General features: G+C 34.5%; 2 protein-coding genes across 4 annotated transcripts in view; both read right to left on the bottom strand.

Annotated features, from left to right (window-relative positions):
- LOC114331651 (phenoloxidase-activating factor 3-like) overlaps nt 1–5,208 on the bottom strand; it is a 42,868-nt gene extending 37,660 nt beyond the window's left edge. Inside the window, exon 1 of one of the 2 annotated variants that reach the window (XM_050654424.1) lies at nt 4,757–5,208. In XM_050654424.1, the coding sequence (XP_050510381.1) occupies nt 4,757–4,907 (151 nt within the window). In that variant the 5' untranslated portion in view covers nt 4,908–5,208. The remainder of the gene's footprint in view (nt 1–4,756) is intronic. The other variant, XM_028281280.2, reaches the window with a different exon arrangement.
- Nucleotides 5,209–8,412: 3,204 nt separating this feature from the next.
- Nucleotides 8,413–26,621, bottom strand: part of LOC114331663 (CLIP domain-containing serine protease B10) — an 81,500-nt gene continuing 63,291 nt past the window's right edge. For both annotated transcript variants that reach the window (XM_050654425.1, XM_028281287.2), the window contains 5 exons: nt 22,083–22,173; nt 20,137–20,333; nt 18,060–18,158; nt 13,835–14,036; nt 8,413–8,720 (listed from right to left, as the gene is read on the bottom strand). In XM_050654425.1, the coding sequence (XP_050510382.1) occupies nt 8,609–8,720; nt 13,835–14,036; nt 18,060–18,158; nt 20,137–20,333; nt 22,083–22,173 (701 nt within the window). In that variant the 3' untranslated portion in view covers nt 8,413–8,608. The remainder of the gene's footprint in view (nt 8,721–13,834; nt 14,037–18,059; nt 18,159–20,136; nt 20,334–22,082; nt 22,174–26,621) is intronic.

Below are 26,621 nucleotides of genomic sequence, written 5' to 3'. Positions count from 1 at the left end.
TGTAAAATAATACAAGGTTAAGAAAAATTTGAAGTGTTCAACACAGCAACCAGTTGGGTCTGAACTGAACAAAAGGGATTTTGTGCAGGGAGCTCATGCGATACATTTGCACTTTAGTACGTTATCGAGACAAGGAAAGCATTTAGCACACTTTGTTATTTGTTGATATAGAGAAAGCTTACGGCACGCCCCTCCTGAAACATATCTTTAAGGTGTTAAGTAGAGTTGCACAAGTTTGACTTGAATGTTTGAACTTGACTTGAGTTTGACTTAATTTCAAGTCAAACTCAAGTCAATCCCTCTAAAAAATAATTCAAGTCAAGTCAAACTGGTCAATCGTACAGGTTTGAAAATTCAAACTGTTTGTCAAACTAGTTTGAAAGAGTTTGAAAAATATTTTTTTCGTAGATATATTTTTTTGTTGAGATAGACATGTCAGTTGCCAATTAAGATAAGAAATTTAATAATAAGTACATTGAGTGCCATATAAATCATCCTTTAGTTCCAATAATTTTAGTATTTGTTTCCCTCTACTCATTTTTAAAAATTATGTACAATAGAACACTGACACTTTCACAGTAAACAGTAAACTATTTTTCCACCTACCTCTACCGAAAGTATACTTTTCCGGACCTGATTGTGGGGAGCAAAGTTGTACTTTTCCTCCCTAGGGAGGAAAATTAAAAGTGACATCATGGTATTTCGTTCATGAAATATAACTTATTGACGCCCTGTACAATATCTATTTTCTATTACGTAAGTATCTATACATTTTAACGTTTATTTATAAAACACTCTGTATTTTGCAGAATGGTAAAAAACAGTAAATTGTTATTCTGATTTAACAATGTTTACATTAATAATTTGACTTATATTTGACAGTTATATTGTACCTACTTGTAAGTTTTAGTTTTAATAAATTTTGTTGGTTAGTTACATAAATAAATGAAGTAAAAATAAAAAATGACTTGTTATTAATTTGAGGAAGGTGGAAAAACCATATGTATAACATGGGAATAAAGTGCCTTTTCCTCCCTGGAATGATTACTGCCCTCCTCTACGCGTCGGGCAGTAAACTTCATTCTCGGGAGGATATTTTCCTCCCTTGTTATACAAATAGTTATTAAGCACGCACAACAAAATTAAATAAAAAAATACTAAATGAACAGTTTTTGCTTTAAATGGGATCTAGCTATTTTTATAGTTTTCTACTTTTATAACCGATAACAATAAACCCCGCCACCGTCTTCAACGACAGAACGAAAGTCATAAAAAAAGGTTTAGGAAAGTTCAAAAGGAAGAAAACAAAGAACCTCAAAAATCTGTTTTCGTACCAACCCCTTTTTAAGCATGTTAATTCCTAGAAATTTTATGGTCAAATTTGGATTATCTACATTTTTTCAATACAAACGCCCCAGAATCTCACAACATGTGGTGTGAAGTATAGTCAAGCTGCGTAAGTGAAAGCGGAAGGTACTAACAGTATACGTTGACTTGTACTCTTAATACAAAGCAGACTTTTGACTTATACTCTTAGTACAGAAACAATTAATAAACATTCAAAATTCAAAATATAGAAGAATCCCGAAAGGTCCACTTTATGACTTATACTATACCCTTAGTACATAGCACGTTAGATATAATATAAAGATTTTATATAGATTATTTGTATTTTCCAATTTAATTATATATAATAAATTACTTTTAATGGGAAATAAGCCACAATTTTACCAAAAAAATGATTTTATTAACGTAGTATTTTGTATTTTGACAACGAAACCTGATTTGGGCTTCGAAACGTTAATAAAATCATTTTTTTATTAAAATGGTGGCTTATTTCCCATTAAAAGTAATTTATTATAAAAATGCCACAAGAAAATAGCTTCAGAACAACATTAATTATATATAAACACAATATTTTCACTTTAAAAAAATTCCATAATTTTTTGACCGAAACTTCAAAATTAAGGCCCATTTATACATACCCGGGCCGTGTCCGTTCCGGGTCAGTGCCGAGTCCGCGTATTTTTAATGCAATATTTACATACAATTGGGTTGTGGCAGTGTGCGTACCGGGCCGAATAAGAGAGGAAAACGTTATTACAAATCTCTGTGTAAAAGATAGTTGAAAATATTTCGGCTTGGATAGAAGATCTCTCCTCACAATATCTATTGCTTGTCTGTTTTCCAGCAGTCGCGTTCACAAAATAATAAAATCGTGTTTATACAAGTCCCTGCGATCCGTGTCATTTTCGTGCATCGCTAGTGCCGACAGCAAAAATATCGTCTGGGATTAATTTCAGACCGGGCCCGGACGGGCCCCGTCCGGGAAACGCCAATGTATAAATATACTCATAAGAGTACATATTGTTTTTTTTTACCGGGCCCTGTCTTAACACGGAACGGACACGGCCCTGATATGTATAAATGGGCCTTTAATGTGTACATTAATGGGGACAAAAATGTTATTCTGGCCAAACGCTTAGTTTAGCATAAACAGACCAAAGACAGTTAGTCGGCGCTTAGTCTACAATTGCGAAACTGTTATGAATGGCAGTTAAGAATGGCAGTTATGAATATAGTCTTGTTATGCAAAACTAAAAACCCTTAATAGACAAAATGTCGCTTGGTTTATTTTTGTTTTTTTTAGTAACCGTTAACGTGACAGTAAGATAGTTTTAGCTATGCGTCACCAGAATCCGCTGTTATCTCGATTTTAAAGAAATGGCGCTTGGTCGAATATGCATAACGCCGTCCTTTTAAAGAATTAGTTCACTGTTTGTGATTTTGTAACGCTGTTTTTTATTTTTAGATAATAGAAGTATAGTCTGCCCGCTATAACTTTTCCCATGCGGTACGATTCATTTTCAATCAAATTAAGTCAAAACATAAATTGAAACGAACGTCGATGTGTATATACATTTTGTATACTGTATACTATATACTACACACATCGGCGTACGTTTCACTTTCTGTTTTGACTTAATTTGATTGAAAATGAATCGTACCGCATGGGAAAAGTTATAGTGGACGGACTATATATGTATGCACTTTGCAATTTTCATTGTTTTGAAATCACCTGCCGCAACATCAAATAAATTAGTATATTTATTTTTCTTAATTAATACTGCTTCGACTACAGATTGTTTCTCTTAATTTTTGCAGTGGGAATACCTTCAATATCAAACTCAATATGTTCTGGTACTTATTCTAAACCGAAAAATATCCAAATTCAGATATTATCTTCCAAAGCCACACACTTCAAAACGCACGTAATAAAAAAGCCAAACATGGACGTCTAAATATGAACTACAAACTAATTTGCGGAGTAGCAGAGTACAGATTCAGACCTATCCAAATAAGTCACAACAAAATCCGTACGCTCTCAATTAGAATTGGAAATAAACACGTTGCCAATATGATATTCAAACTTCAAACTGTTTGAAGAAGTTTGATTTCAAGTCAAACCTAAAGATATCGAAATCAAGTCAAGTCAAGTTTGTTGAATAAAATCAAACTAGTTTGACTTGATGCATCTCTAGTGTTAAGGAAAATAGGCCTTAACAGAGTATGTGTGGGAGCTATAGCTTCTTCTTCTTCTTCTTCTTCTTCTTCTTCTTCGTCTAGCCATTCACGCCCACATCTGAACATAAGCCTCTTCAAGTCTTTCTTTCCATTGTTTTTTATTGTACGGTACTTGTAGCCAATTTTTCCCGGCAGTCTGTTTCAGATCATCTGTCTATCTCATAGGAGGTAGGCAGAGCTATAGCTAATATTGATAAAAATTCTAAAAGTGCTATCAAACAAGAAATTTTTATATAAGAAACATTCCCAGCAGCAGAAGGCTTCAAACAAGGGTGCTGTCTATGTCGGATCTTATTTAAAACATATATCCAAACTGGTTTAGAAGATTAAAGAAGACGTGTGTCCGAATAGGAATAGGGATTAATAAAAATTCTTGTTATTATACAACTTTGTTTTTCGCAGTCAATAGTAGGTATAGTGTTAGAAAAAAGAAATACTAGAAAATACATAAATTTTCAATTTTTTCATTGTCCATTTAACATGCAATCCTTCTTTTTTCAAGTAATTAAATTGTAAATTTTAATAAATAGCTCATAGCTAATAAAATTTTATATAGCGATTAAAAAAATTTCAAATTCGAGTTTTTCTTCTTTTTTTTATTTTTTGAGAAATTTAGCCGTATATCTTTTACACTATCAAAAAATAGAGATTTCAGCGAACAAAAAGCATACTGAATTTTTTCAAATGCAGGTATAATATTCTGACCAAGAATTTGCATTTTCCTGAGCAATAAATATTTTAAATAAAAAAATGCAGTATATTTGGAACATATTATTATAAAGAAGTTTTCACCTTTCGTAAAAAAAATTGGGGTAGATTAAATTTATAAAAAACTCGATTATTTGAATTTTTCGCATAAATGAGGTTATGTGAAAAAAAAAGGTAGGTATGTACAAAATTTATAGATCTTGCTATTACCTACACAACTTTGCTAATATTTTTTTTCATTGGACTGATTTGTCGAAAATCGTGATAAACCATTTTTACCCTTAAAACCCATCCTCTTGCATTGTCCGTCCTAAAATCGCCCGTAAATTGTTTTTCTTTAATTTTTGTTGTATATCCTTTCTTTTTCAGTTTTTTTTTGATTCTTGGTCTCAAAAATTATCGACCCAGGCCTAAACTATATATTCTAACAAACTAAAAATAAAGTCATTACATTTTTACTTACCTTGTCCGTTGGAGTGGCTATGAATAAGGAAAAACACAAACAAAAATATGAAATGTGTCAATACCATGTTGTTATATTCACGATACACAAAAGTCTGGTTGAAATTTTGGAATATTATTTCACATCTTTGTAGGTACCATTGAATATACATAAAGTTGACATTAAGAAGTTGACATTTTCAATGATAGGCAGATTATTTAAACAAAACAGTTGTTTTCCAACCAGAAACACTAGTAGCATTAAATTTGTAACAGAGTTGTTATTGTGATAACCAATAATAGGAATTGACTGGCCAGTTGGTGATTAAACCAGTGCCGATACAACACAAAAACTCACAATAATAGGAGAATGACAGTTTATTAAGAGTTTAGCAATTTTTTCAAACCAATCACACATTATAAACTGCAGTAATACTACAAATATTAATTTCATATTAAAATTACGAATCTTGATTGTTTTTGCAATGATTTTACAACTGGTTTTGTCCAGATAACCTTGCTTTGTATAATTACTGCTAAGCATTATACATTCAGAAGAAAAAAAAACTATATTTTGATGTTAAGTAAGGATGATAAACGGAATTAGGTATAATGAATGAATCTCTAATGTTATATTCATAATATTGATAATGCCAAAGAAAAAATATTTTGAATCACAAGAAATAAAAAACGCTTATTAATATATTCGTTCTGTGAGGAAAGTCCTTGACCACAAGTAGGTTACTAACCTCACATTAAGTCAAGACGGCAGTTAAGGAAAAACGAGTAGCCTACATAAGATACATGTGCTACAAAAACCCGGAGACATACGAAATTTACAATAAAGTTAGAAACAGAGTGAAATGTGAGATAAAGAAACTAGAGCAAATATACGAAATGGAGCATGACATGTACTTATGGAGGTCTAAAGAAGGTATGGAATATGCTAAGAAGAGGAAAAAAGAAAATAAATGAGGAAACTCAAACTAACGCAATGTTATAAAACCTGAAACCTGAACAGAACAATTTAATAATCTGTAAAAACTATTTAAAATTATCTATAACCCTTAAAGGTTTTTTAGTGCATATTTATTTATTAACAAACGTTAAAAAAAGGAAAAAAGAGAGGTTGTGTCTCTTAAATACGGCCCTCATCCTCATCTAGTTGAAGGTGAATCTAGCTTGTCCGATGCGCCCTTTTAAGGTACGTATCCATACAAGGAATGCGCTCCCCTACATATAAACCACTAAAACCACAATAGTCCAGGTTAATAAGGTTTTTTCCATGACACTTCAATAGCCAGTGTACTGAAGCGCTTTTTCGACAGGTAATACCTAAAAGAACAAATTGTAACTATTTCCTGCGTAGGATATGGCGGCCATTTTTATTTATAAACAATTTAGTGTCAAAAAACGGCTTTTTTATCCTTTTTTTTTTCAAATTAATGGAAATCAGTAAGACTTACGGTTTCTTAGTACAAACATCTTCGAGAGGATGGAAAAAGTTTTAAAATGGCGTATTACAAAGTTTAATATACTCATTTATTGTTAATATAACTGGGAAAAAAGGTCGAAATTTCAAAAAAAAAAATCACAATAGCTATTGTAAAAATAAGTGCTGAGCTTTGAAATTTTTATCAAATGAGGGTTCTTTGGTGCTTAATATGTGACAAAAATTTCAAAGCAATTCATTCAATTGTTTAAATTTTATTCAAATTGTTTTTCCCAGAGAGCTTTTTTTGCAATAACATAAGTCAGAAAAAAATTATGTTAGAGCCATTCTACAGGTGTCAAATGAAAGAATATGAGCTAAATTCAGATTGGTTTAAAAAAAGTGAATAAGAGATGCATTTATTATTAATAAATAATTATGCAAAAGTATGTTCAATTATTCCTTATAAGCTTTTTATTTTTTTTTCATAATAAATTATATATATATTTATTACAATTTTTCATCAATTATCATATACATAACACCACTTGGTAGTAGGGCACCTTAAATACGGTAAAACAATAGCTTTTTTAAGTTATTCAAAAAGTTCATAAGGAAAAATTGACGATACAGGTGCATAATTAATTATTACTAATGAATGAATTTTTATTTACTTTTTTTAAACCCATTTGAAAGTTTGGCTCACGCTCTTTTATTTGACACCTGTAGAATGGTTCTAAAATCATTTTTTTCTGACTTATGTTATTGCAAAAAAAGCTCTCTGGGATAAACAATTGAATTAATCACTTTGAAATTTTTATCACGTATTAAGCACTAAAGAACCCTCATTTGACAACAATTTTAAAGCTGTACACTTATTTTTACAAAAGTTATACCGAAAATATTTTTTTTTTGCAATTTCAACCTTTTGTCGCAATTATATTAACAATAAATGAGTATATCAAACTTTGTAATAGGTACGCAATTTTAAAGCTTTTTCCATTCTCTTAAAGATGTTTGTACTAAGAAAACCATAAGTCTTAATGTTATTAATTGATTTGAAAAAAAAAATAGAAAAAAGGCGGTTTTTGACACTAAATTGTTTATAAATAAAAATGGCCGGCGAGCGGCGATCACCAGCGTATCCACTATGTGGAGTTGCTACACCGAGCGCGGATCACCCTTGTATGGATAAGTACCTTTACGTATTTCGTGTGTTTCCTTCAATTCTGAGATTTGTGATCTGAGTCCATTGAAAATTACTAATTTTTTTAAATCTTTATTTTAATTTAACAATACCTGCTTCTTTTAGTATTTACATGATCTTGCCGTGATGTACTCGATCAAACGCTTTCTCGTAATTAACCAGGCATGTGTATAAGTAGCAATTGAAGTCTCTTCATCTCTGGATTAAGACTTGTACCCAATATTAATGCTTGTACTAAGAACAAAGCATCTGTCGTACCGAAAGCATTAGTGAACCCAAACTGTTTAGAAGAATTTTGACTTTCAGACAGCTTGTAAATTCTTTATAGGAAATGACTCATGACTTATATTATATCGTACGGTATTCTTTGCAGTTCTTAGCTCCTGTTTGTTTTGGAAGTGCATTAAACTCAGACTTCGGCCATTTTGGTGTAATTCTCCAGAGATGTACTTATACTTTGTTGACTATTTTTGTGTATATTGCTATTGATTTGTTGTACATCAGTTTAAGTAGTTCTGCTTGTATATTATTGGGGCCTGCTACTTTAGCTGTGTTATTTCAGACTCACCTTTTTGCTGCAATATTTTTGGTCCATCATTTATATCTTCTTTTAGCTTAAACGTATTACCTCTTTGTTTTTCAAATAATTTCTCTAGGTACCTATTCTTTCCGCGTTCATATTTTACTCTGTTTGTACAAGATAATATTTTTGTCAGAATAGGTTAGATTTCCTTTCTGTCTTCGGCTTAGTCCACCTGTAAGTTTTTAACCTCCGTATGTATATTGTGTCTAATATATTTCAACCCTAGAGGCTCAATTTCTTCGCACCTCTCCATTGCTTCTTTTTCTTACGATTTTCTGATTTTTCTTCATTGTTAAATTTATCTTTTTATATCTGTCTGACTCATTTTTTGGCATTTCTTATTTCCTCCATCATCTTCGGTTTCTCATCCATTAGTTTTTCTTAGGTAACTTATCTGCCAGTGTTTTTTCTTGAGATGTTGAACTATTTCTATTTAAGGAAATTAATTAACTTACATTTAATTACTAAAATTTTATTCCAAAATGATACACAAAAAGTAACATTTATTTTTATATAATATGTATATGTCACAATTAGAGAACAATTATTCTAAATAGTGTTGCCTGAAAACCATACTCAAATCACTAAAAGTTTCAGAATATGAATTTTATGGATCGTTGCATTTCAATTTTAGTCCAGATCGTCCCGATATTTAAGGCCTCATATTATCCAGTATCCACTTTATATAGAAATCTACTTTTGTAAACACCGCAGGATAGTTACATTGTTTGACACCAAAGCTTACAATTCCATGTTGTACATATCTAAAACAAATTATATAATAGACTGAGAGCCGTATAAGAAAAATTCGCTTATCATTTTAGGCACCGTAGTCTATACTGTATACCAGGGGTTACCAACCGGTGGTACGCGGGAAGATTTCAGGAGGTAAGCGTCACGTGGATAGAACAAACGCTGGGTCTCTGTCTACGAAAGTGCCAGTGCAGTTGTTGTGCTTCCATATAATCCCTGCTTCCCTGCTATGAAGTTGTTTTTGGTAAATCCTATATCAAAGTGATAGTGCTAAAAAACCTAAACCGCGACGAAAGCGACTTACAGTTTTATAGTGAAGTCTGTCACAAAAATAGTGACAATCCTATTCCTCAATTTGTTGTTTGTTTCGAAACGCTTTAGAACCAAAGCATGAAGCCTTCTATGCTGATACGTCACCAACAGACAAGGTACCCTGAGGTGCTTGGTAGGCTGATCGAATTTTTTTAAAAGAGAATCTACTTTTTTTAAGAAAGAAAATAAATGCATGACTAGCTTTGCAAACATGATACTAACTTAATAAAGGCATCCTACCTTGCTAGATGTAGAATTGCAAATGGCCCAAACCGTGTTCGGAGAAAAGGCAACCAAAGAAATTTAAAAAATACCATTGTCAAACAACACAGTGAGAAGACAAATTACTGATGTCTTCCAATATTTTGAAGAACAACTTTTTTGTCAAGAATGCACATATTCTGCACTTCAAGTAGACGAAAGTACCGATATAATAAACATAGCACAGCTACTTGTATTTGTACGTTTTTATTTTTATGAAGACGTAATTATATAATAGTTCTTGTTCTGCAAACCACTTAAATCAAATACTACAGAGGAACTCATATGTCAGGTAAATTGAAAGGGCTAGCAAAAATAACGAAAATCGAGAAGAATTAGAAATCATTAGTAGATATCTTTCTAAAAAATTAGGATCGGGGAGGGGGGGCTTCCTTCCATTTTATGCCCTCCTAGGGAACACCAAAATCTTCAGAATATTTCGTACGCAGTTGCTGGAAGGTTGAGAACCCCTGCTCTATACGATACAGTAAAGCACAAGATGATGGAAAGTTTAACAAATATTGGAATAAACACCTATGATCTAAGAATTATTAGCAATCTTTACTGGAATCAAAGATCTACCCTCCCACCCCCCCGTTAACACAGACAAAATGCCCTCACTCCCAGAATTCATATTTTATAGACCCCTAGATTCAGTTTACATAACCTCAAAAAAAATATGGTATAACTTTTTGGCTGCAGGTCCAATTTTATTTTTATTTTATTCAGAACGTGTTTCTCCCATTTGACTCAGTTATGTACTTCAATTTATATAACCTATAAAAATCCTCGATTTGATCTATTTTGAAGTCTATAAAATAGGGAATACAGTCGAACCCGCTTATTGGAATAGCCTTCGTGCCAAGCATAAATATTCTTATAACCGGGATATGCTAATAACCGATCATTAATGGCTAGTACAAACGTTTCTGGACCTCTAATTTCTATTCCTTAAAGCGGGATATTCCTATAAGAGGTATTCTACTAAGCGGGTTCGACTGTATCTCCAAAGCCCCCTAAAAACTTTTTTCGGATTTTTAAGGTAGCGAACCTCACGGAAAAACCTAAAAAAAAATAGAAATATAGTGTTTGACAAAATACACAAAATAAAAGAAAATTAGACTTACAACAATCTCAAAAAAAAAGTTTTACGCTCTTTTCCAAAAAAAAAAAATATTAAAATTTTTTTGAGGTTATGTTCATTCAACCTACCGACATGTTTTCTAAAAGCCTCAACCCTGCGTTTGATTTTTTTTATATTTTAAAATTGATTACATCCCACTTAAAAAAATAAAAACGAAAAAATACATTTTTGATCATGTTGGTAGAGTAGAAAGTGGGTGGTGAGTTAATAGTGCGCTAACTCTTATTTTTCAATCGCATAGAATCTACAAAAATAGAATTCTGGGAGTAAGGGCATTTTGTCAATCTTCGGGGGGGGGGGCTATAGTATAAATACCAAAGATAAAGAAAAATTAGAGGAATCCGTTAATCCGTTTACGTGAAAATCAACTTTTAAAATGAGCAGAATAACAATTTTATTAAATAAATTTTTGTAAATCATTTAGATAATTAAAAATGTATAAACATTTTCAATTTCGTTGCAATTCGAAAATGCAGCAGCATTATATTCTAGTTCAATCAGAGAGTGTAGGACGTAGGAAGAGTCTATACCGGTTTCGATGCTTTTTTGCCTTTCGTCAATAGACACATATCCTCTTCTCTCTGACTTAACTAGGATACTTCATCCCGGATTGCAACGAACGAAATGGCTGGGGTGTCGTAACGACATCTGCTAAGAAACAAACTAAGTTCTCAATTTAATAATACATAAAACGACAATAAATATTATTCTGCATACCACAAGACTGAAAATAGTGGGAAACTTCTCTGGTAACAACCTCCGAGGCTTTTAAAAATTATAAGCCATGCGGATGCCAAGACGATCAGAAGATAAGGGAATTTTAAAATTTTTTGTAATTCACGTCCCATCTGCTCGGCGTAATGAAGCTCCAACGAGAAGGTTTCCTACGTACTTCAAAAAGAGTAAATAAATTAAACATTAAAAATATATATACATTTTCAATTTCGTTGCAACCCAAAAATGCAGCAGCATTACATTCTAGATCAATCAGAGGGTACAGGAAGAGTCTATACCGGTTTCGGGGCTTTTTTACCCTTAATCAGTAGGCACATATCCCAATTTTTTCATCTTCCTTCATCAGTAGACGCACTTTTTTTAAATTCCCTCATCTTCTGATCGTCTTGGCAGTAGCATGGCTTATACTTTTTAAAAGCTTCGGAGGTTGTTACCGGAGAAGTTTCCCACTGTTTTCAGTCTGGTGGTATGTAGAATGATATTTATTGTCGTTTTATGTATTATTAGATTAAGAACTTAGTATGTTTCTTAGCAGATGTCGCTACGACATCCCAGTCATTTCATTCCTTGCAATCCGGGCTGGCACGCGTCGAAGTATCCTAGTTCAGTCAGAGATAAGATGATATGTGTCTACTGGTGAAGGGCAAAAAAGCCCCGAAACCGGTATAGACTCTTCCTGCACTCTCTGGTTGAACTAGAATATAATGCTGCTCCATTTTCGGGTTCCAACGAAATAGAAAATGTTTATATATTTTTAATGTTTAATTTATTTACTCTTTTTCTAGTACATAGGAAACCTTCTCGTTGTGAAGAGACAGGAATGGAGAATGGAGAGCATTTGGAGAGACAGGAATGAGTTGGCTAGTAGGTCTATTTAATAGAATTATGGAAGTTGGACAAATGCCAGACGAATGGAGAAGCAGTATATTAGTACCTGTCTACAAAAACAAGGGAGACATACAACAATGTACAAACTACAGGACTATAAAACTACTTAGCCACACCATGAAAATATGGGAGAGAGTAATTGATAGACGGCAGGGCAGATCAACAACAGATGCAATTTTCATTGTAAGGCAACTGATGGAAAAATACAGGAATAAAGAGACCAACGCTCATATGGTATTCATTGATCTTGAGAAAACATATGTAGAGTTCCTCGAGAGATTCTGTGGTGGGCACTCAATAAGAAAGGAGTCCCTGGCGAATATATGTAAAGATTGCGAGAGATATGTATGAGGGAGTAACGACTAGTTTTAGGACAGGTGTGGGAGAGACTGATAAATTTCAGTTAAAAGTAGGATTGACCAAGTCTCGGTGCTTAGTCCTTATTTATTCTCATTAGTTTTGGACCAGATAACAGCGAAACTACAGGCTAGCATTCCATGGTGACTAATGTATGCTGATGATGTAGTGTTAGTAGGAAATAGTGAAAGAGACTTAGAATAAAAACTGGAACAGTGGAGACAAGTTCTTGAGGAAAAAAGTTTAAAACTTAGTAGGACAAAAACAGAGTATTTGGAATGTTCATTCAAAGATGGAGTTAATACAAATAAAATGGTATCTTTGGATGGTGAAATGATTGTGAAAAGTAATAGTTTTAAGTAACTAGGATCGGTATTACAGAATAATGGAGAAATAGATGGATATGCATGCAGTAGAATTAGGGTTGGATGGATGAAGTGGAAAGAATTGAGTGGTGTGTTTCCAATGAAGCTGAAGGAAAAATTCTATAAAACAGCCGTAAGACCGGCTATGATGTACGGAACTGAATGTTGGGCAGTGAAAAAGAAAGAGGAACAACGAATGCATGTGGCGGAAATGAGAATGCTTAGATGGATGAGTGGAGTGACAAAGAAGGATACAATTAGAAATGAATATATTAGGGGAAGTCTACGTGTGGCACCAATTGATGCCAAAATGAGAGAGCATAGGTTAAGATGGTTTGGTCATGTTCAACGTCAAGAGGTTAATCACCCAATATGAAGAATAGCTGAAGTGCAGATTCCTGGAAGGAATAGGAAAGGAAGACCAAAGAAGACCTGGGGGAGATGATAAGGCAGGACATGTTGCTAAAGGGGATTAACATTAATATGACCCAAGATAGAATTGTGTGGAGAAATGCAATTAGGGAAGCCGATCCCGCATAGGGATAAGGCAAAGAGAATGATGATGATGATAGGAAAGCTTCTCGTTGGAGCTTTACTATGCTGAGCAGATTAGACGTGAATTACAAATTTTAAAATTCCCTCATCTTCGGATCGTCATAAGCCATGCGCGTCCGCATGGCTTAATAATTTTTAAAAGCCTCTGAGGTTCTTAATACCAGAGAAGTTTCCCCCTGTTTTCAGTCTGGTGGTATGTAGAACGGTATTTATTGTCGTTTTATGTATTATTAGACTGAGAATTTATACTAAATATACAATCGAGATGTAGTAGAATAGTAGAAATAAACAAACCAAGGCACGTTAAATGCTACTAGGAGCACTCCCGAATCATAATTTACAATGTATATACATTGTAAATCCCAAATCATGATTTCCAAAGTTTATACATTGTAAATTATGATTCGGGAGTGCTCCTAGTATCATTTAACGTGTCTTCATTTGTTTATTTCTACTGCATCTTGATTGTAAATTTAGTATAGTTTATTTAGATAATGTATGTACTAACTTTAATCCAACACCTGGTAGCCTCTCTTGAACTTGTAAAGGCCCGCCACTGTCTCCGCTACAAGCGTTTGAGTCATTTTTTGTTACAAGTCCACCTGCGCATATTCTTGAGTCGTCAATAACCGTCAAATTCTGATAAAATGGTTGACACTTACTGGGAGTAACAACTTTCAAAAAGGCCATTTGTAAAATGTTACTTTTTCCTAAAAGAATATATTAATGTACAGTTAGTATAGTATAAATACCCTCGCACGTCATTATCTATATTTACGTCAGAGATCTAAGTTGACATTGTTGCCAAATTACAAAAAAATTCCTGAATTTATTTTAAATCAAATATACCCGATAATTGGTGCAGAAATGGATAAAACAACAAAACAGATTATTCAATGTAAATAAATAAAAATTAATAATAGTCCAATCATTTGGTAGTTTTACCTCGAAAGTTTTCAGGGAGTTTTGAAAATTGGTAATAAAGGATTTAGTTTTTGGCGTACGAGCGCCGCAAAGTATATTTCAATATACTTTGATATAATAGTTTTGAAAAAAAATCTCATTTCCACACCACTTGGAGGTAAAGTAAGCAGCGCGTTTTTTATTGTGGTTTTCTCTGCAGGTCTAATCCACATATGAAGCATTTATTAATTTAGAAATGTTGGGCAATCTTCTTCGTTTTGCTGTTCCTGATGGATTAGGTGTTACGACTTCGTCCTGAGCTGTCATCACCTGCGACTGTCATCATACGCCTCTTCGTTTTCGATTTCATCGAAAGCTTTTTCAAGAATAGTCGTTATTTCTTCCGAATTTGCGAATTATCACAAGTACCACTACAATTTGTGCATATAAGGGAACATTTTATTCCAGCTTTTTTGAATCCATATTCTTTCTGACATCCTTTTTTACACTTACAAGAAATAAGTTTTAATAACGATCCTGAAGCGGGGGTTGGAGCATCGTAACAGGAATTAGTTCATTTTTGTTACTTTTCCATCCCCATTGTTCTGCATTTTTTTTTTTTTTCATTCTAGTACCACTACTGAACCTGGTTCGGAAAGAATGTTGTCGTGCTGCTGCTTCTGTTGGTGGTTGCGACGCAATATTAAATTTACTTTTATAAGTATGCTGATTTTGTGAAGCAGACATATCTATACTTGTTTAAAGACAAGTTTTTCTTACTTTCACATCACCGTATAATTGAAGAAACGTTTTTCTGCTTTAGCAATGAACTCTGGATCAACGTTTAGATTTTTAAATACCTCAATAACCTCGTTCAAATCAGGATTTTTTCGAAGTACATTAATGGCTTTCATTTTTCCTTGGTTAAAGAGTGCACATGCTGTATTACAGCCACAGAAGGCGCAAAAATAAAATATGATCTGTAGCTGTTTTACCTATGATACTTTCAGTGGAATATGTTTGTTGGGAAATTTTTCCTTTTCCTGGTTTAAAAAAGTACACTTTTCATCATGTACATAGCGCTGAGAAAAGATCTATATCTTCGCCGACCACTATTACGGTATCGAATGCTGGTGAAACATTTATTGTGGTATTTATGATTAGCGTATCCATATATTCCGTGGCTTGTGAGAACATGAAATTTTCCCCTTCAAATTTTTGTCTTCAAAATTCTAACTAGGCGGTTCTTGTTCGCATCATTTCCCAGGAATTGGGAAATTCCAACTTCTGGCAGTTGGAAACATTGTCTCGTCAAAAAGTATGTCTATTCGTGATCGTCGGGATAGCTCCGCGTATTTAGTACTACGGTTTGCTACATTTTATTCGTCGAATAAGATTGAACCTCCGAAAAAATAAAACGACAAGACGGATCTTAATAATGCTTTTAGCATTCGATTACTATACAACAGACCACAAAAAAAAAACTCAGAACTCGTCCATTATCGGCGGAAATCGTTTTTGGGGTCGCTGAAAACGAATATGACGTCGTAATGATCTCCGGAGTACCTAGTGCCAAGGGTACCTACTGTTTACCTCGTCTCCTTAAGTTTTCGGCAAATTCATTAAAACATTAGTCAAAAATCATTACTCAGGGAGTTCTTGGGGTCACTGACGACCAATATGACATCGGAAATGATCTCTGGAGTACCTGGTGCCCAGGGTACCTACTGTTTACCTCGTGACTAATGATGTTTGACTAATGTTTTAATGAATTTGCCGAAAACTCCAGAAGGCGAGGTAATTAGTAGGTACCCTGGGCACCAGGTACTCCGAAAATCACTTCCGATGTCATATTCGTCGTCAGAGACCCCAAACACCCCCGAGTAGGTAATGAATTTTGACTAATTTTTTAATGAATTTGCCAAAAAATCCAGAAAACGAGCTAAACAGTAGGTAACCTGGGTACCAGGTACTCCGTAGATCAATTTCGATGTCATATTCGTCGTCAGCGACCCAATAACTCCAGAGAAATGATTTTTGACTAATTTTTTAATGAATTTGCCGAAAAATCCACAAGACGAGATAAACCGAGTACCCTGGGCACCAAGTACTTACTCCGGAGATCACTTCCAATGTCATATTCTTCGTTAGCGACCCCAAAAAGCCCCCAAGTAATGATTTTTGACTCACTTTTTAATATTCTTTTTTCCGAAAACTCCACAAGACGAGGTAAACAGTAGGTACCCTGGGCACCAGGTGCTCCGAAAATCACTTTCGATGTCACATTCGTCGTTAGCGACCCCAAAAACCCCCCGAGTAAAGATTTTTGACTAATGTTTTAATGAATTTGCCGAAAACTCCACAAGACGAGGTAAACAGTAGGTACCCTTGGCACCAGGTACTCTGGAGATCACTTACGACATCATATTAGTTTTCAGCGACCCCAAAAACCCCCGGGTAACAAAATTGAACTCATTTCCGCCAATAATTGACGAGTTCTGAATTTTTTATTGTCTATTTGAGATACTCTTTAGGAATGCATTGTTGAAGATATTCTTCTTTAGCGGCGAATCGATTGAGGGTAAAATTTGATTGATCCGCGCGCATGCGCACACCGACAGTATGGTATTAGTCGTTATACGGGCTCTGATTGGGTGTTGAAATTTTGAAATGATCTATCAATAATTGTTCAATATGGAGGTTATCGGTAAACAAAAATATTGTATAATATTAGTTTTTATTGATGTGTGGACAGAAATAAAATCAAATTTATAATTATAGTGACTTTTTAAATAGTTTTGAAAAGCCGCAGGTACGTAATTCTAAATGTTTCAAATCTTCATCTCATATATCGTTTTCTTACTCTATATTTTGTTGTATTTTATTTCGACAAAAATCAAACTAATAATTTTATTAAATTCATATAAATTTATGGTGTAAACGTTTAGTTTGTGTATATTCCCACATGACGCATACGCGAATGTGGTGCAGTTTGAAATGCCGTCAACTTTCGTACGGCGCGGTAGACGTGAAGTGGGTTCAAGCCCCAAGCAAGTTATTATTTTTTTATTTTTTTTTTATAGATTTTATGATTGTAAGTATATTATTATATAATTTTTGAAGATATTCTTCTTTTTTGAAAGTGGTAGATAAGAAAGTTAGTTTGATTTTTAAATAAAATAAGTACAAATAACCTTTTAAGTATGTGTATTTACTTCGTTTAAATTACCTATTATATAATAGAAGAATATCTTCTTACGTGCGTACAAAGTACACACACATTCTTTTTTTATATGCAGTTTTTCAATATTATCTCATGGCTAGAGGTCACAAAGTTTCCTGGCGCATTCACGAATCGAAGGCAAAAAGAATTATTAAGATCCGTCTTGTCGTTTTTTTTTCGGAGGTGAGGCCGATTTTATTGCTTTATTGCTTCCCCTATTATATTTCGATCGAACGTACGTGATGTATCTATACACCAGTACTATTTACAGTACTAACTAGTTACTGTAAATAGAGCAAAATGGTTTAAATTGCAATTGCAAATATGTAGAATATTTTAGAAAAACATACGAAAAACACGTGGTGGTGTAGATGAATAATATTTTGTGACGCTGATATGCGAATACTATTGTTTTACAAAAAAAAATTATAAATACATAAATTGTTGGAAATTTTTTCTAGTTGTATTTTGTACATAAATGTTTTTTTCATAAAATGCGTCGCAAAGGAGATATTGCTAAAAAACTGTTATTAGGCGCAAAACTCCCGGAAAAGTTTCCAGGTAACCCCATTTGTGTGGATTAAATGACTAAGCTATTAAAACTTACTTCCAAAAGATTTTGTAAGTCCCCAACCCGAAACTTCTACAGATACTGGATTAAACTCAGATTTCTTCACTCGTGGTAGACACACTGGTTTTATGTTTTCTAAAAAAAAGGACTGACTGGATTACAAATATAATCAAAATTAATGACATTCTGGTGATACAATTCATTAGGGTGAGATTAGATTAAATTACTGCAAACAGAGGTAATAAACCCACTTTTATAAATGCAATTAGGAAAGATGTTCTTGATACAACCCTAACTAGTTCGTTTATAGCAAATATACAACTGGCATGTCTCGAATGAAGCCTCAATGCCGGACTATCAACACATAAGGTTCGACCAGGGCGCATCTGAGGAGCGCTGTGAGGAATATCGAGTATTAAAACAAACCGATTGGGACACTTATAAAGAGCGCCTTGAAAGCGAAATGGAGGAATTCAATACTTCGCTCGATACAGAGGAAAATCTAGATAGAGCCTCAGGACAATTTCAAAATGCTATAATAAAGGCATATACGGAATGGGACGTTTCGATGCCGCCGGTTCATCGCCGGCCGTTTCGATGCCGCCGGTTCATCGCCAGTCCATTTCATCGCCGTCATATCTCGCATTTTCCTAGAATTCCTAATTAATACTAAAAATAACTAATAATTGTAACTGTCGAAAATTCGGAAATATATCAGATAGCGATTAATTGACTGGCGATGAATCGGCCGGCATCGGCATCGAACTGGCGGCATCGAAACGGCGGCGATGAAACGTCCTAGACCCAGGCATATATGTATATGAATCAAGTTGTCCATTGAAACGTAAAAGAACCAATAGAGATGTTCCCTTGTGGAACAAAGAGTTGATAAACTTAGAAAAAGGTCAGACAACTCTTCAATTGGGCAAAATGTATAGGTAGCTGGGATTCCTACAAAAGTGTCCTTACTGAGTACATCAAAGATCTTAGTAAATCAAAGAGGAACTCCTGGAAAAAACTGTGTGAAGGGATAACCTAATATCAAAAGATCATACAAATGAAATCGGACTGATTAAAAAACCGAATGGTGACTACACTGAGAGTCTAAACTATTAGAGAGCTGTTAAAGACTCATTTTCCTGGCTCTCAACAAGTACTAGAAGATGAACCGCAAAGCGTCCAACTGGCAGAGGTTCTAAAGGGCCTCAGCAGATTCAGCAGACATCTAGCGAAAGAAATCTTCACAAAAAAACAAAATCTAATGGCCATTAAAAGCTTTATATCTTTTAAATCCCCGAGCAAGGAAGGAATTTTTCCTGCTTTACTTCAAAACGGCTTCATGCAAATGCAGCCGCAACTACAGCGGCTTTTCATAGCAAGCCTTGTGCTGGGTCACATTCCAAAAACTTGGAGGGACGCAAAAGTGGTAAAGACGGGTAAACTTCCTATGGATTGACCGAAGTCTTATCGCCCTATATGCCCTGTATACCTCACCTCTTTTCTCCTAAAAACAATATAGAAACTAGTGGATTACTACATAAGAAGCGAAACTCTAACAAGGAAATCGCTTCACAAACATCAACTTGCATACCAAACAGACAAATCCACTACAAATGCTCTAAATTCCCTTGTCAGAAGCATTGAAAAGACAACAGTGGCAAAAGAAATAGCTCTTTGCTCTTTCATTGACGTAGAGGGAGCTTTCGATAACACCTCATATGAATCCATAAAAAGAGCACTAGTAAAGAGGAGCATTGAAGCCTCACTAATACAATGGATTCAGTCAATGGATTCAGTCAATGCTAAAAACCAGAATCATTACAGCTAGTATTGGTGGAAATTGTGGTCTCTAGTCGTGAATGACCTCCTTAGTAAGTTGCATGATTCTGGATTTATAACACAAGGTTACGCAGATGACTTAGTTGTTAGGGGCAAGCATGACCAGACTATATCTAGTCTCATGCAAACTGCTCTAAACGAAATCAAAACCTGGTGTTCGAAGGAGGGCTTAAATGTCAACCCCGCCCCAATGCTCCAGACCAACCACTTCTCCCTCCCTCCTTCTCTCCGTTTGTTATCAGAGAAAGCAAAGAATAAAAACTTCAATACTTACTGTCGTTAAAAGTGATTGGTGTAACCCTTAACAGAGCAATATCGTTTATCTGTTGTTTTTGTTCGTAGTTTGGATGTGAAATTATGTCTTCAATAGCTAAGTCCTGAGTAGGATAGTTGCAGTCCATCTCATCACCCTTCCCAAAACAGTCCACACCTTTATTGGTAATGTTGTATTCACCCACTCTTACACCCAACCTGAAATTTACATAAAGGAAGTTAATTTTGTAACAAAAAAGTTAATTTCAACCGACAACAAATAACGGTTCCAACCCTACATATTCGACAGAGTTCCACCGACTTGACGTACGAGAGGCGACCAAGCGGTGCTAGAGAGGACCAAATCTCTCCTGAAGTTTCTAGAAAATTACCTATTTAATATGTATAACGCGCTGATTTTAGTTTTTTTAGTGGTTAAGATAAGTTCAAACTGTAAACGTCTGAAATAAATAGTTAGTTTCATTAAAAACTTCCCTTAGATGATCAATTGCGCGAGGCGGTACTTTTCGTTATAATGTGTCATAGGTAACTAACTTTTCCAACTTTGATGATCTTTAGCAGCTCTCTATCTGTACCTATTCTCCTCAGGACATTTTCGTTAGTGGTGTGGGTTGCCCAAGGTATGTTCAACATTCTTATATAAAGCCAAAGTTCAAAGGCTTACGTACTAACGGACTAATGAGACTTACTGACTCATGAGACAATTTTTAACAGATCAAGATACGGAATATAAAGGTATGTATTCGCGCGGTGTGTATGCCGTGCGTTCTTGGCGCTGACAGAAGTTGGATCGTGTGCGCACCGTTTGTGTGCCACTTGAAAACACATACTAACGTGTACTAATCTAACGAACCTAAGTTGTAACAACTGGGCGAATAATTGACATGTAGGTACAGACTTAATTTTGATTTTCTTTGTAGCAGCTTAGATCTTAATAATGATGATAGGGAGTAAAATTCTCTATTCCCCGCATCTAACCTTGCTGAGATTTTTCTATGTGGTTGTCGTCTGTGATTATCGCCCCCAGATATTTAAACTCTTTTACCACTTCTAAGTTGTTGTCGGTCATTAATAATTATGTTCTGACAAACTCTTGATCTTCAATTTTTGGTTATCAGCATGTATTTTGTCTTCTTTTCATTTACTCGAATGCCCAGATAAGACTAACAATAGTTTTGATCTCCAATTAGCAGTCCCCCTGTCAGCTCAGATGATATTTTAATTATTGCATATTCTAAGGCTAAATGAAAGAGCAACGGTGATAAGGGGTCTCCTTGTCCAAGTCTTGATAGACTAAATGGTATCGATGTCCTGTTTCCTATTCTTACCTGTGCATATGAGAGCATTCAAGGATACTTGGAATGAATAGTGTTGTTCCGTGGTGATTGAGTTGCGTGTGTGCTCCTTATTGTCCACGGAAACAATTAAATGAAATTAAAAGAAATAATGTAAAAACAACAAACTGTCTGTCAATAATTTATTTATTTCAATCAGCAAAAAGAACGTGAAAATGTCTCGAAAGAGGGTTTGTTATTTTAGCGAGGGTGTGACCCGCACGGGGGTGCCCGCTGTGACTCTACTGAACTACAAACATTAGTTTGTCATTATGTGGTTTTACCATATGGCCAGACAGGCAATAAATTATTAGATGTGGTGTTTTAAAAGCTGAGAAGGCATTTTACCTGAATACTGATATATTTCGTTTCTTAAAACTTAACAGGCCCTTCTATGCATAAGGTTTGTATATTAAATGTGAATTTTAAATGGGACGTATTATTTCATTTTGAAAAAGTTATTAAAAATTAAAATTAAAATTAGCATTTAAAAAGTAGTAATTGAAACGTGTCGCCACAGTGTAAAAGGTAATTATTATCTTATTAGTAAAATTGTTACATCTAATATTTTTCTTATAATTTGTAATAACTATCGTATTTATTGTTTACTTACAATCTCGATCTATCTACTAAGCAGTGGGCTGCCGTGAGGATATATCTATTGTTGATAATTGAACCAGCACAGTCGAACGCTCCTCTATTATCTGAAAGAAATTAACCATTAGAAATGTTTAATTAAGTTGTACAAGCAGATACAAGGTATTTACTAGGACATTAACAGCACACCGATACAAAACTGAGATTCTACAGCATCATCCCAAGAAGCAATTGGACGTAATATTACGACGTCTTAACGTTGGATTAAATGCCCCAACGTTAATACACGACGTTGCGACGACGGTCAGAAAACCGCTATTTGCACCTAAGTGGGGAATAGAAATACGGGTTGCCTCGACGTCCCCCTCTCGACTTCTCAGCTCGAGATATTTTATCGTCAAATTACGTTAGTTTTTAGGACTTTGGTCTTGTAAAGTAATAGTATAAAATTCTCTACCACAGAAGTACGGCCGACACACTTCATTTTTACCAAATAGGTTAATAATCTTGGAGGATATTAAATCATCAGAAACTAAGATGCATGACGGCCTGTTGATACTTATTTAAGTAGGTTCCTACTATATTCAGAATATAACCCAAGTGACTTGTATAATTATTTTATTAATCATCTGTCTCATTGCATAATGCGGTCGAAAATTTACAAACGCAAGGAAGTGTACTGTTAAACTAGGTATAAAAATTGCTAAAAACTGAAAGCGCCTCAGAAATTTACAGGTTAAATCGAACAAAACGGTAAAAATAGAAATAACCATCGTAATTAAAAAACATATTATTATGTCTAGACCCATAAAAAATTATCCTTGATTTATATATAAACAAAATTCGTAAATGAAAATCAAATATTCATTAAAATCTAGCAAAAAAACTGCCAAACATTATGTTTCAAAAAATGGCTGAACCATGGCGATCTTTCATTAATGGCAGATTTGACTCGCGACCTAAATTGCACTACATTTTAACTGATTTGGACAAGGACGCCCCCTGCCGACCTTTAGTATAACCTATTTTTACCTTGCACACCTCGAATTTACCTATTGGTATACCTAATACGTCCTAAAGTAAGCGCAAACAACATGGTCTTGACGACAGACTCCCGACGACCGGTCGTCGTCGTGAACACGCCTTAGTCTGGTCTCTCCTTAATCTGGCCACCTTCAAAGAGGGTTAAAAAAAATTATCATATGATTCAGATTCCCCTTCATTTTGAGACATTGTTTTTCTCAAAGAACAACTATATATTTTTTTAACATATAGGTTTTTCATTCAATAAATTATTATTGTTAATATACAGTTTATAGAAAAACTAGAAAAACCCAGTGTAAAAAGGTAAGGTTATGTTATGCAATGTAATATCTGTCATATTATAGTCATATAAGTCAAGATGAGTATGTCAGATAGGCCCTAATCAGCAAATTTTTACGTCGTTTTTAGTTGGAAACTAAACAACCGATTGTCGAAAATTTACTTTACAACGTTGGATAGTCGTCGACGTTTTTTTAGTAAATTACAGGTATCTTATAAAAAAACTTTGACGTCAGGTTAACGTATACAACTTTACTTAAGTACTACGTTGTTATTACCTAGGTTGTATTGTCGTTCTCACCTTCCCGCAAGTACAGCAATCTACCATATACCTACTGAGAAAACACCCGACGTCTCCTGAACGTTGGGTTCGATACTAATAAATACTCTGTAATCCTCGACGTTGAGCAGTCGTTAAATGTCTTCCAGTAAATTACATTGTAGTATAGAGGTAATACCCGACGTCAGCTTAACGTTAAACCTTAACCTAATAATTAACGTTGGTATTCTCAACGTTGGATTGTCGTTGTCGTCTTCCCAAAAAATACGTCTACCATATTCGATAAAACACCAACGTCCTCTGAACGTTGGCATCTATCCTAAAAAATACGTTGTAATTCCCGACGTTGAGTAGTCGTTGATGTATGCCACTTAATTGCACTTATACTACAGATAGGTTAAGACCAACGTCAGATTAACGTCAAACCTTATCCTAATAATTGACGTCGTTATTCCCGATGTCGGTTGGTCATTAGATTATATTACTTATTAGCAGCAACGTTGGTCCATAGGAAAAACAGACGTTGTCCTTGGTTAAGGCCCATTAGGACAAAATTAGTTGCAGGTCGTAAAATTGCTACTTGGGATGTGACGCCATATGCTGGGTTTATCTGTAATGGTTTTCTGCTAATGTAAGATACTGCGAGATCACATGCGGCAAGGATTGTAACACATAATTTTGAAGATGTGGGTGTTCAAAAATAGACTGTCCTGCTCAAAGTCCAGACCTTAATCCTATTGATCAAATACGAAGCTTTCTAAAAAGTAGTGTAAGGTCGTATACTTGCTCCAACAAACTGTTACAAGAGCTTCAAAAGGTTCTCATTGAGGGATGGACCACTTTCTCCGAAAGGACAAAACGTGATCAGTTCTATGCCAAATCGAATAATAAGTGGTATCCAGAATCGTAGTCGCATCACACATTACTGAAACGAGTGATACTTGCCTGTTCTAGACTCTGTAATTTAATTATTGCTATAACTGTAACTGTAATGGTACTATGGTACGTCAAAATGTTCAATACATTTATTCCTTTCTCAAATTTTTCCTTGTTTACTATTTGTTCTTCTTCTTCTTTCTTCTTATATGTAGGCTTTAAAGCCTGTTTCTTCTTCAATATTAGCCTCCTAAATTGTTTAAGTTATCGCACCATTACTATTTGTTACTTAATCATAATGTCGGTTTACGTGCTACAAATACGTCAGTCAATGAGAACAAGAACAGGATATTACCTCCGAGTTCTACCCAACTGCATGGATTTTAATGAAATCTTGGGAATAGCCTCTACTTATTCCTTATTCAAAGTCTACCCTATGCCGATGTGCGTTTTTATCTTAGGGGCGGTTCCCACCCCTTCTCGGTGGGTGGAAAATTTTGTTTTAGAGAACCTATTTCTAAGTTAAAACTATTCCATAACTTTTTTTTGAAAACTCAATACTTTTTGAGTTATTCGCGGCTGAAAATTGGCCATTCTCTTTGAAAAATGACACCTTTTCGGACCTTTTAAAAACTATGCATTTAACTAAAAAAACTGTATAAAACATTTTTGTAGCTTATAAAAAAAACAAAGAGACTCGTTCCTTCATAAATCTTTTAGTTATAAATAATACAAAAAGATATATGGTAGGTGAAAAAAGTTTGTTTTTTTTTTGTGCATTCTCAAATCGGTGTATTCAACTTGAAATAACAGAGAAACAGTCGATTTTATGTGTATACCAATACCTTTTGTAGTGCTTGAAAAGACTTTTAAAATGAGCAATATTAAATGCCGATTACATTCAAACTAAGTGAGAAATGCTGCAAAAAAATTGATGACTAATGTATTTTACAACAAAATGAGAAGTATATTTAACCCCTCCTCCACCAGAATTTAAATGCATCGTTTTCCTTCTAAATACCTTTTATTATAGTGTTATTTCTATGTTTAAAACGTTAGACGGGTTTAAAATAAATGGTTAAGACAAGATCGAATTATACAGATCGAATTATACATTAAATTTTCTTAAAAATCTTCCTTTTTCTCCATGTAACTCGAAACTAATAAGAGATACGAAAAAAAGATACCATACAAAAATGTAGGGCTTTTTTAGATAAAAATTTTGTTTTTATTTTTCATTGCTGTATCTCAGCTGTATCTCAGCTGTATCTCAATGATGTTCCAGAATTCGTCTTGTGGGACTGCATCGGTGATGTGTGTCTCGCTTCTATCTACCTGGCAGAAAGACGTTTGGTCCATTACGATATCAAGGATAATAACATCCTAATACACGGAAAAAACCTGGTACAAAGAAGTGGCTGATTTCGGCACAATAGTTGAGATAAGAGAGGTACGTCAAAACAATTTATTTTTGCATCCTCTACAGTGGCGGATCCAGAAATATTTTTGGGGGTCATGGATCTTGAGGGTGATTTAATTACTTTTCTCTGATGCAAGGTCGCTTAGTCTTACCACCCCTAGGATAAGTGGGTTTTCAATTATTTTTTGGATTTTTTAGATGGGCCTGATTTTTTTTGTTTGACAGCTCTCCGTTTTTTTTTAGATTATTGAATTGATACTTATTTTCGTTTGGGGGGGGGGTCATGACCCCGTGACCAAGCTCTGGATCCACCATGATCCTTTAACCAGCGCTCCCTTGTTACGAGTGACTAAAATTTTTGTAGTGACTTCTTGTATTTACGAGTGACTAAAATTAAAAATACTATAAAAAAATCAACCAAAAAGCAAAAAAATTTTAAAAATTTGCTGTATCATTTTCAAGTTACATGGAGAAAAAGGAAGATTTTTAAGAAAATTTAAAAATGCGCTCTATAACTTGATCTTACTTTTTTCAAAAAAATCATTCATTTTCATAGGCGTAACCAGGGGGGGTTTTGGGGGGTTGTAACCCCCCCCCCCATTGGGATATACTTTGAGCTCTATACGCTTAACACCATAGCGCTCAGAGACCTTCCA

The sequence above is a fragment of the Diabrotica virgifera genome, chromosome 6 (genome assembly GCF_917563875.1).
Source record: "Diabrotica virgifera virgifera chromosome 6, PGI_DIABVI_V3a".
NCBI classification, from domain to species: domain Eukaryota; kingdom Metazoa; phylum Arthropoda; class Insecta; order Coleoptera; family Chrysomelidae; genus Diabrotica; species Diabrotica virgifera.
Note: the sequence above shows the minus strand (reverse complement) of the source record. Positions and strands in the feature narration are given on the sequence as shown.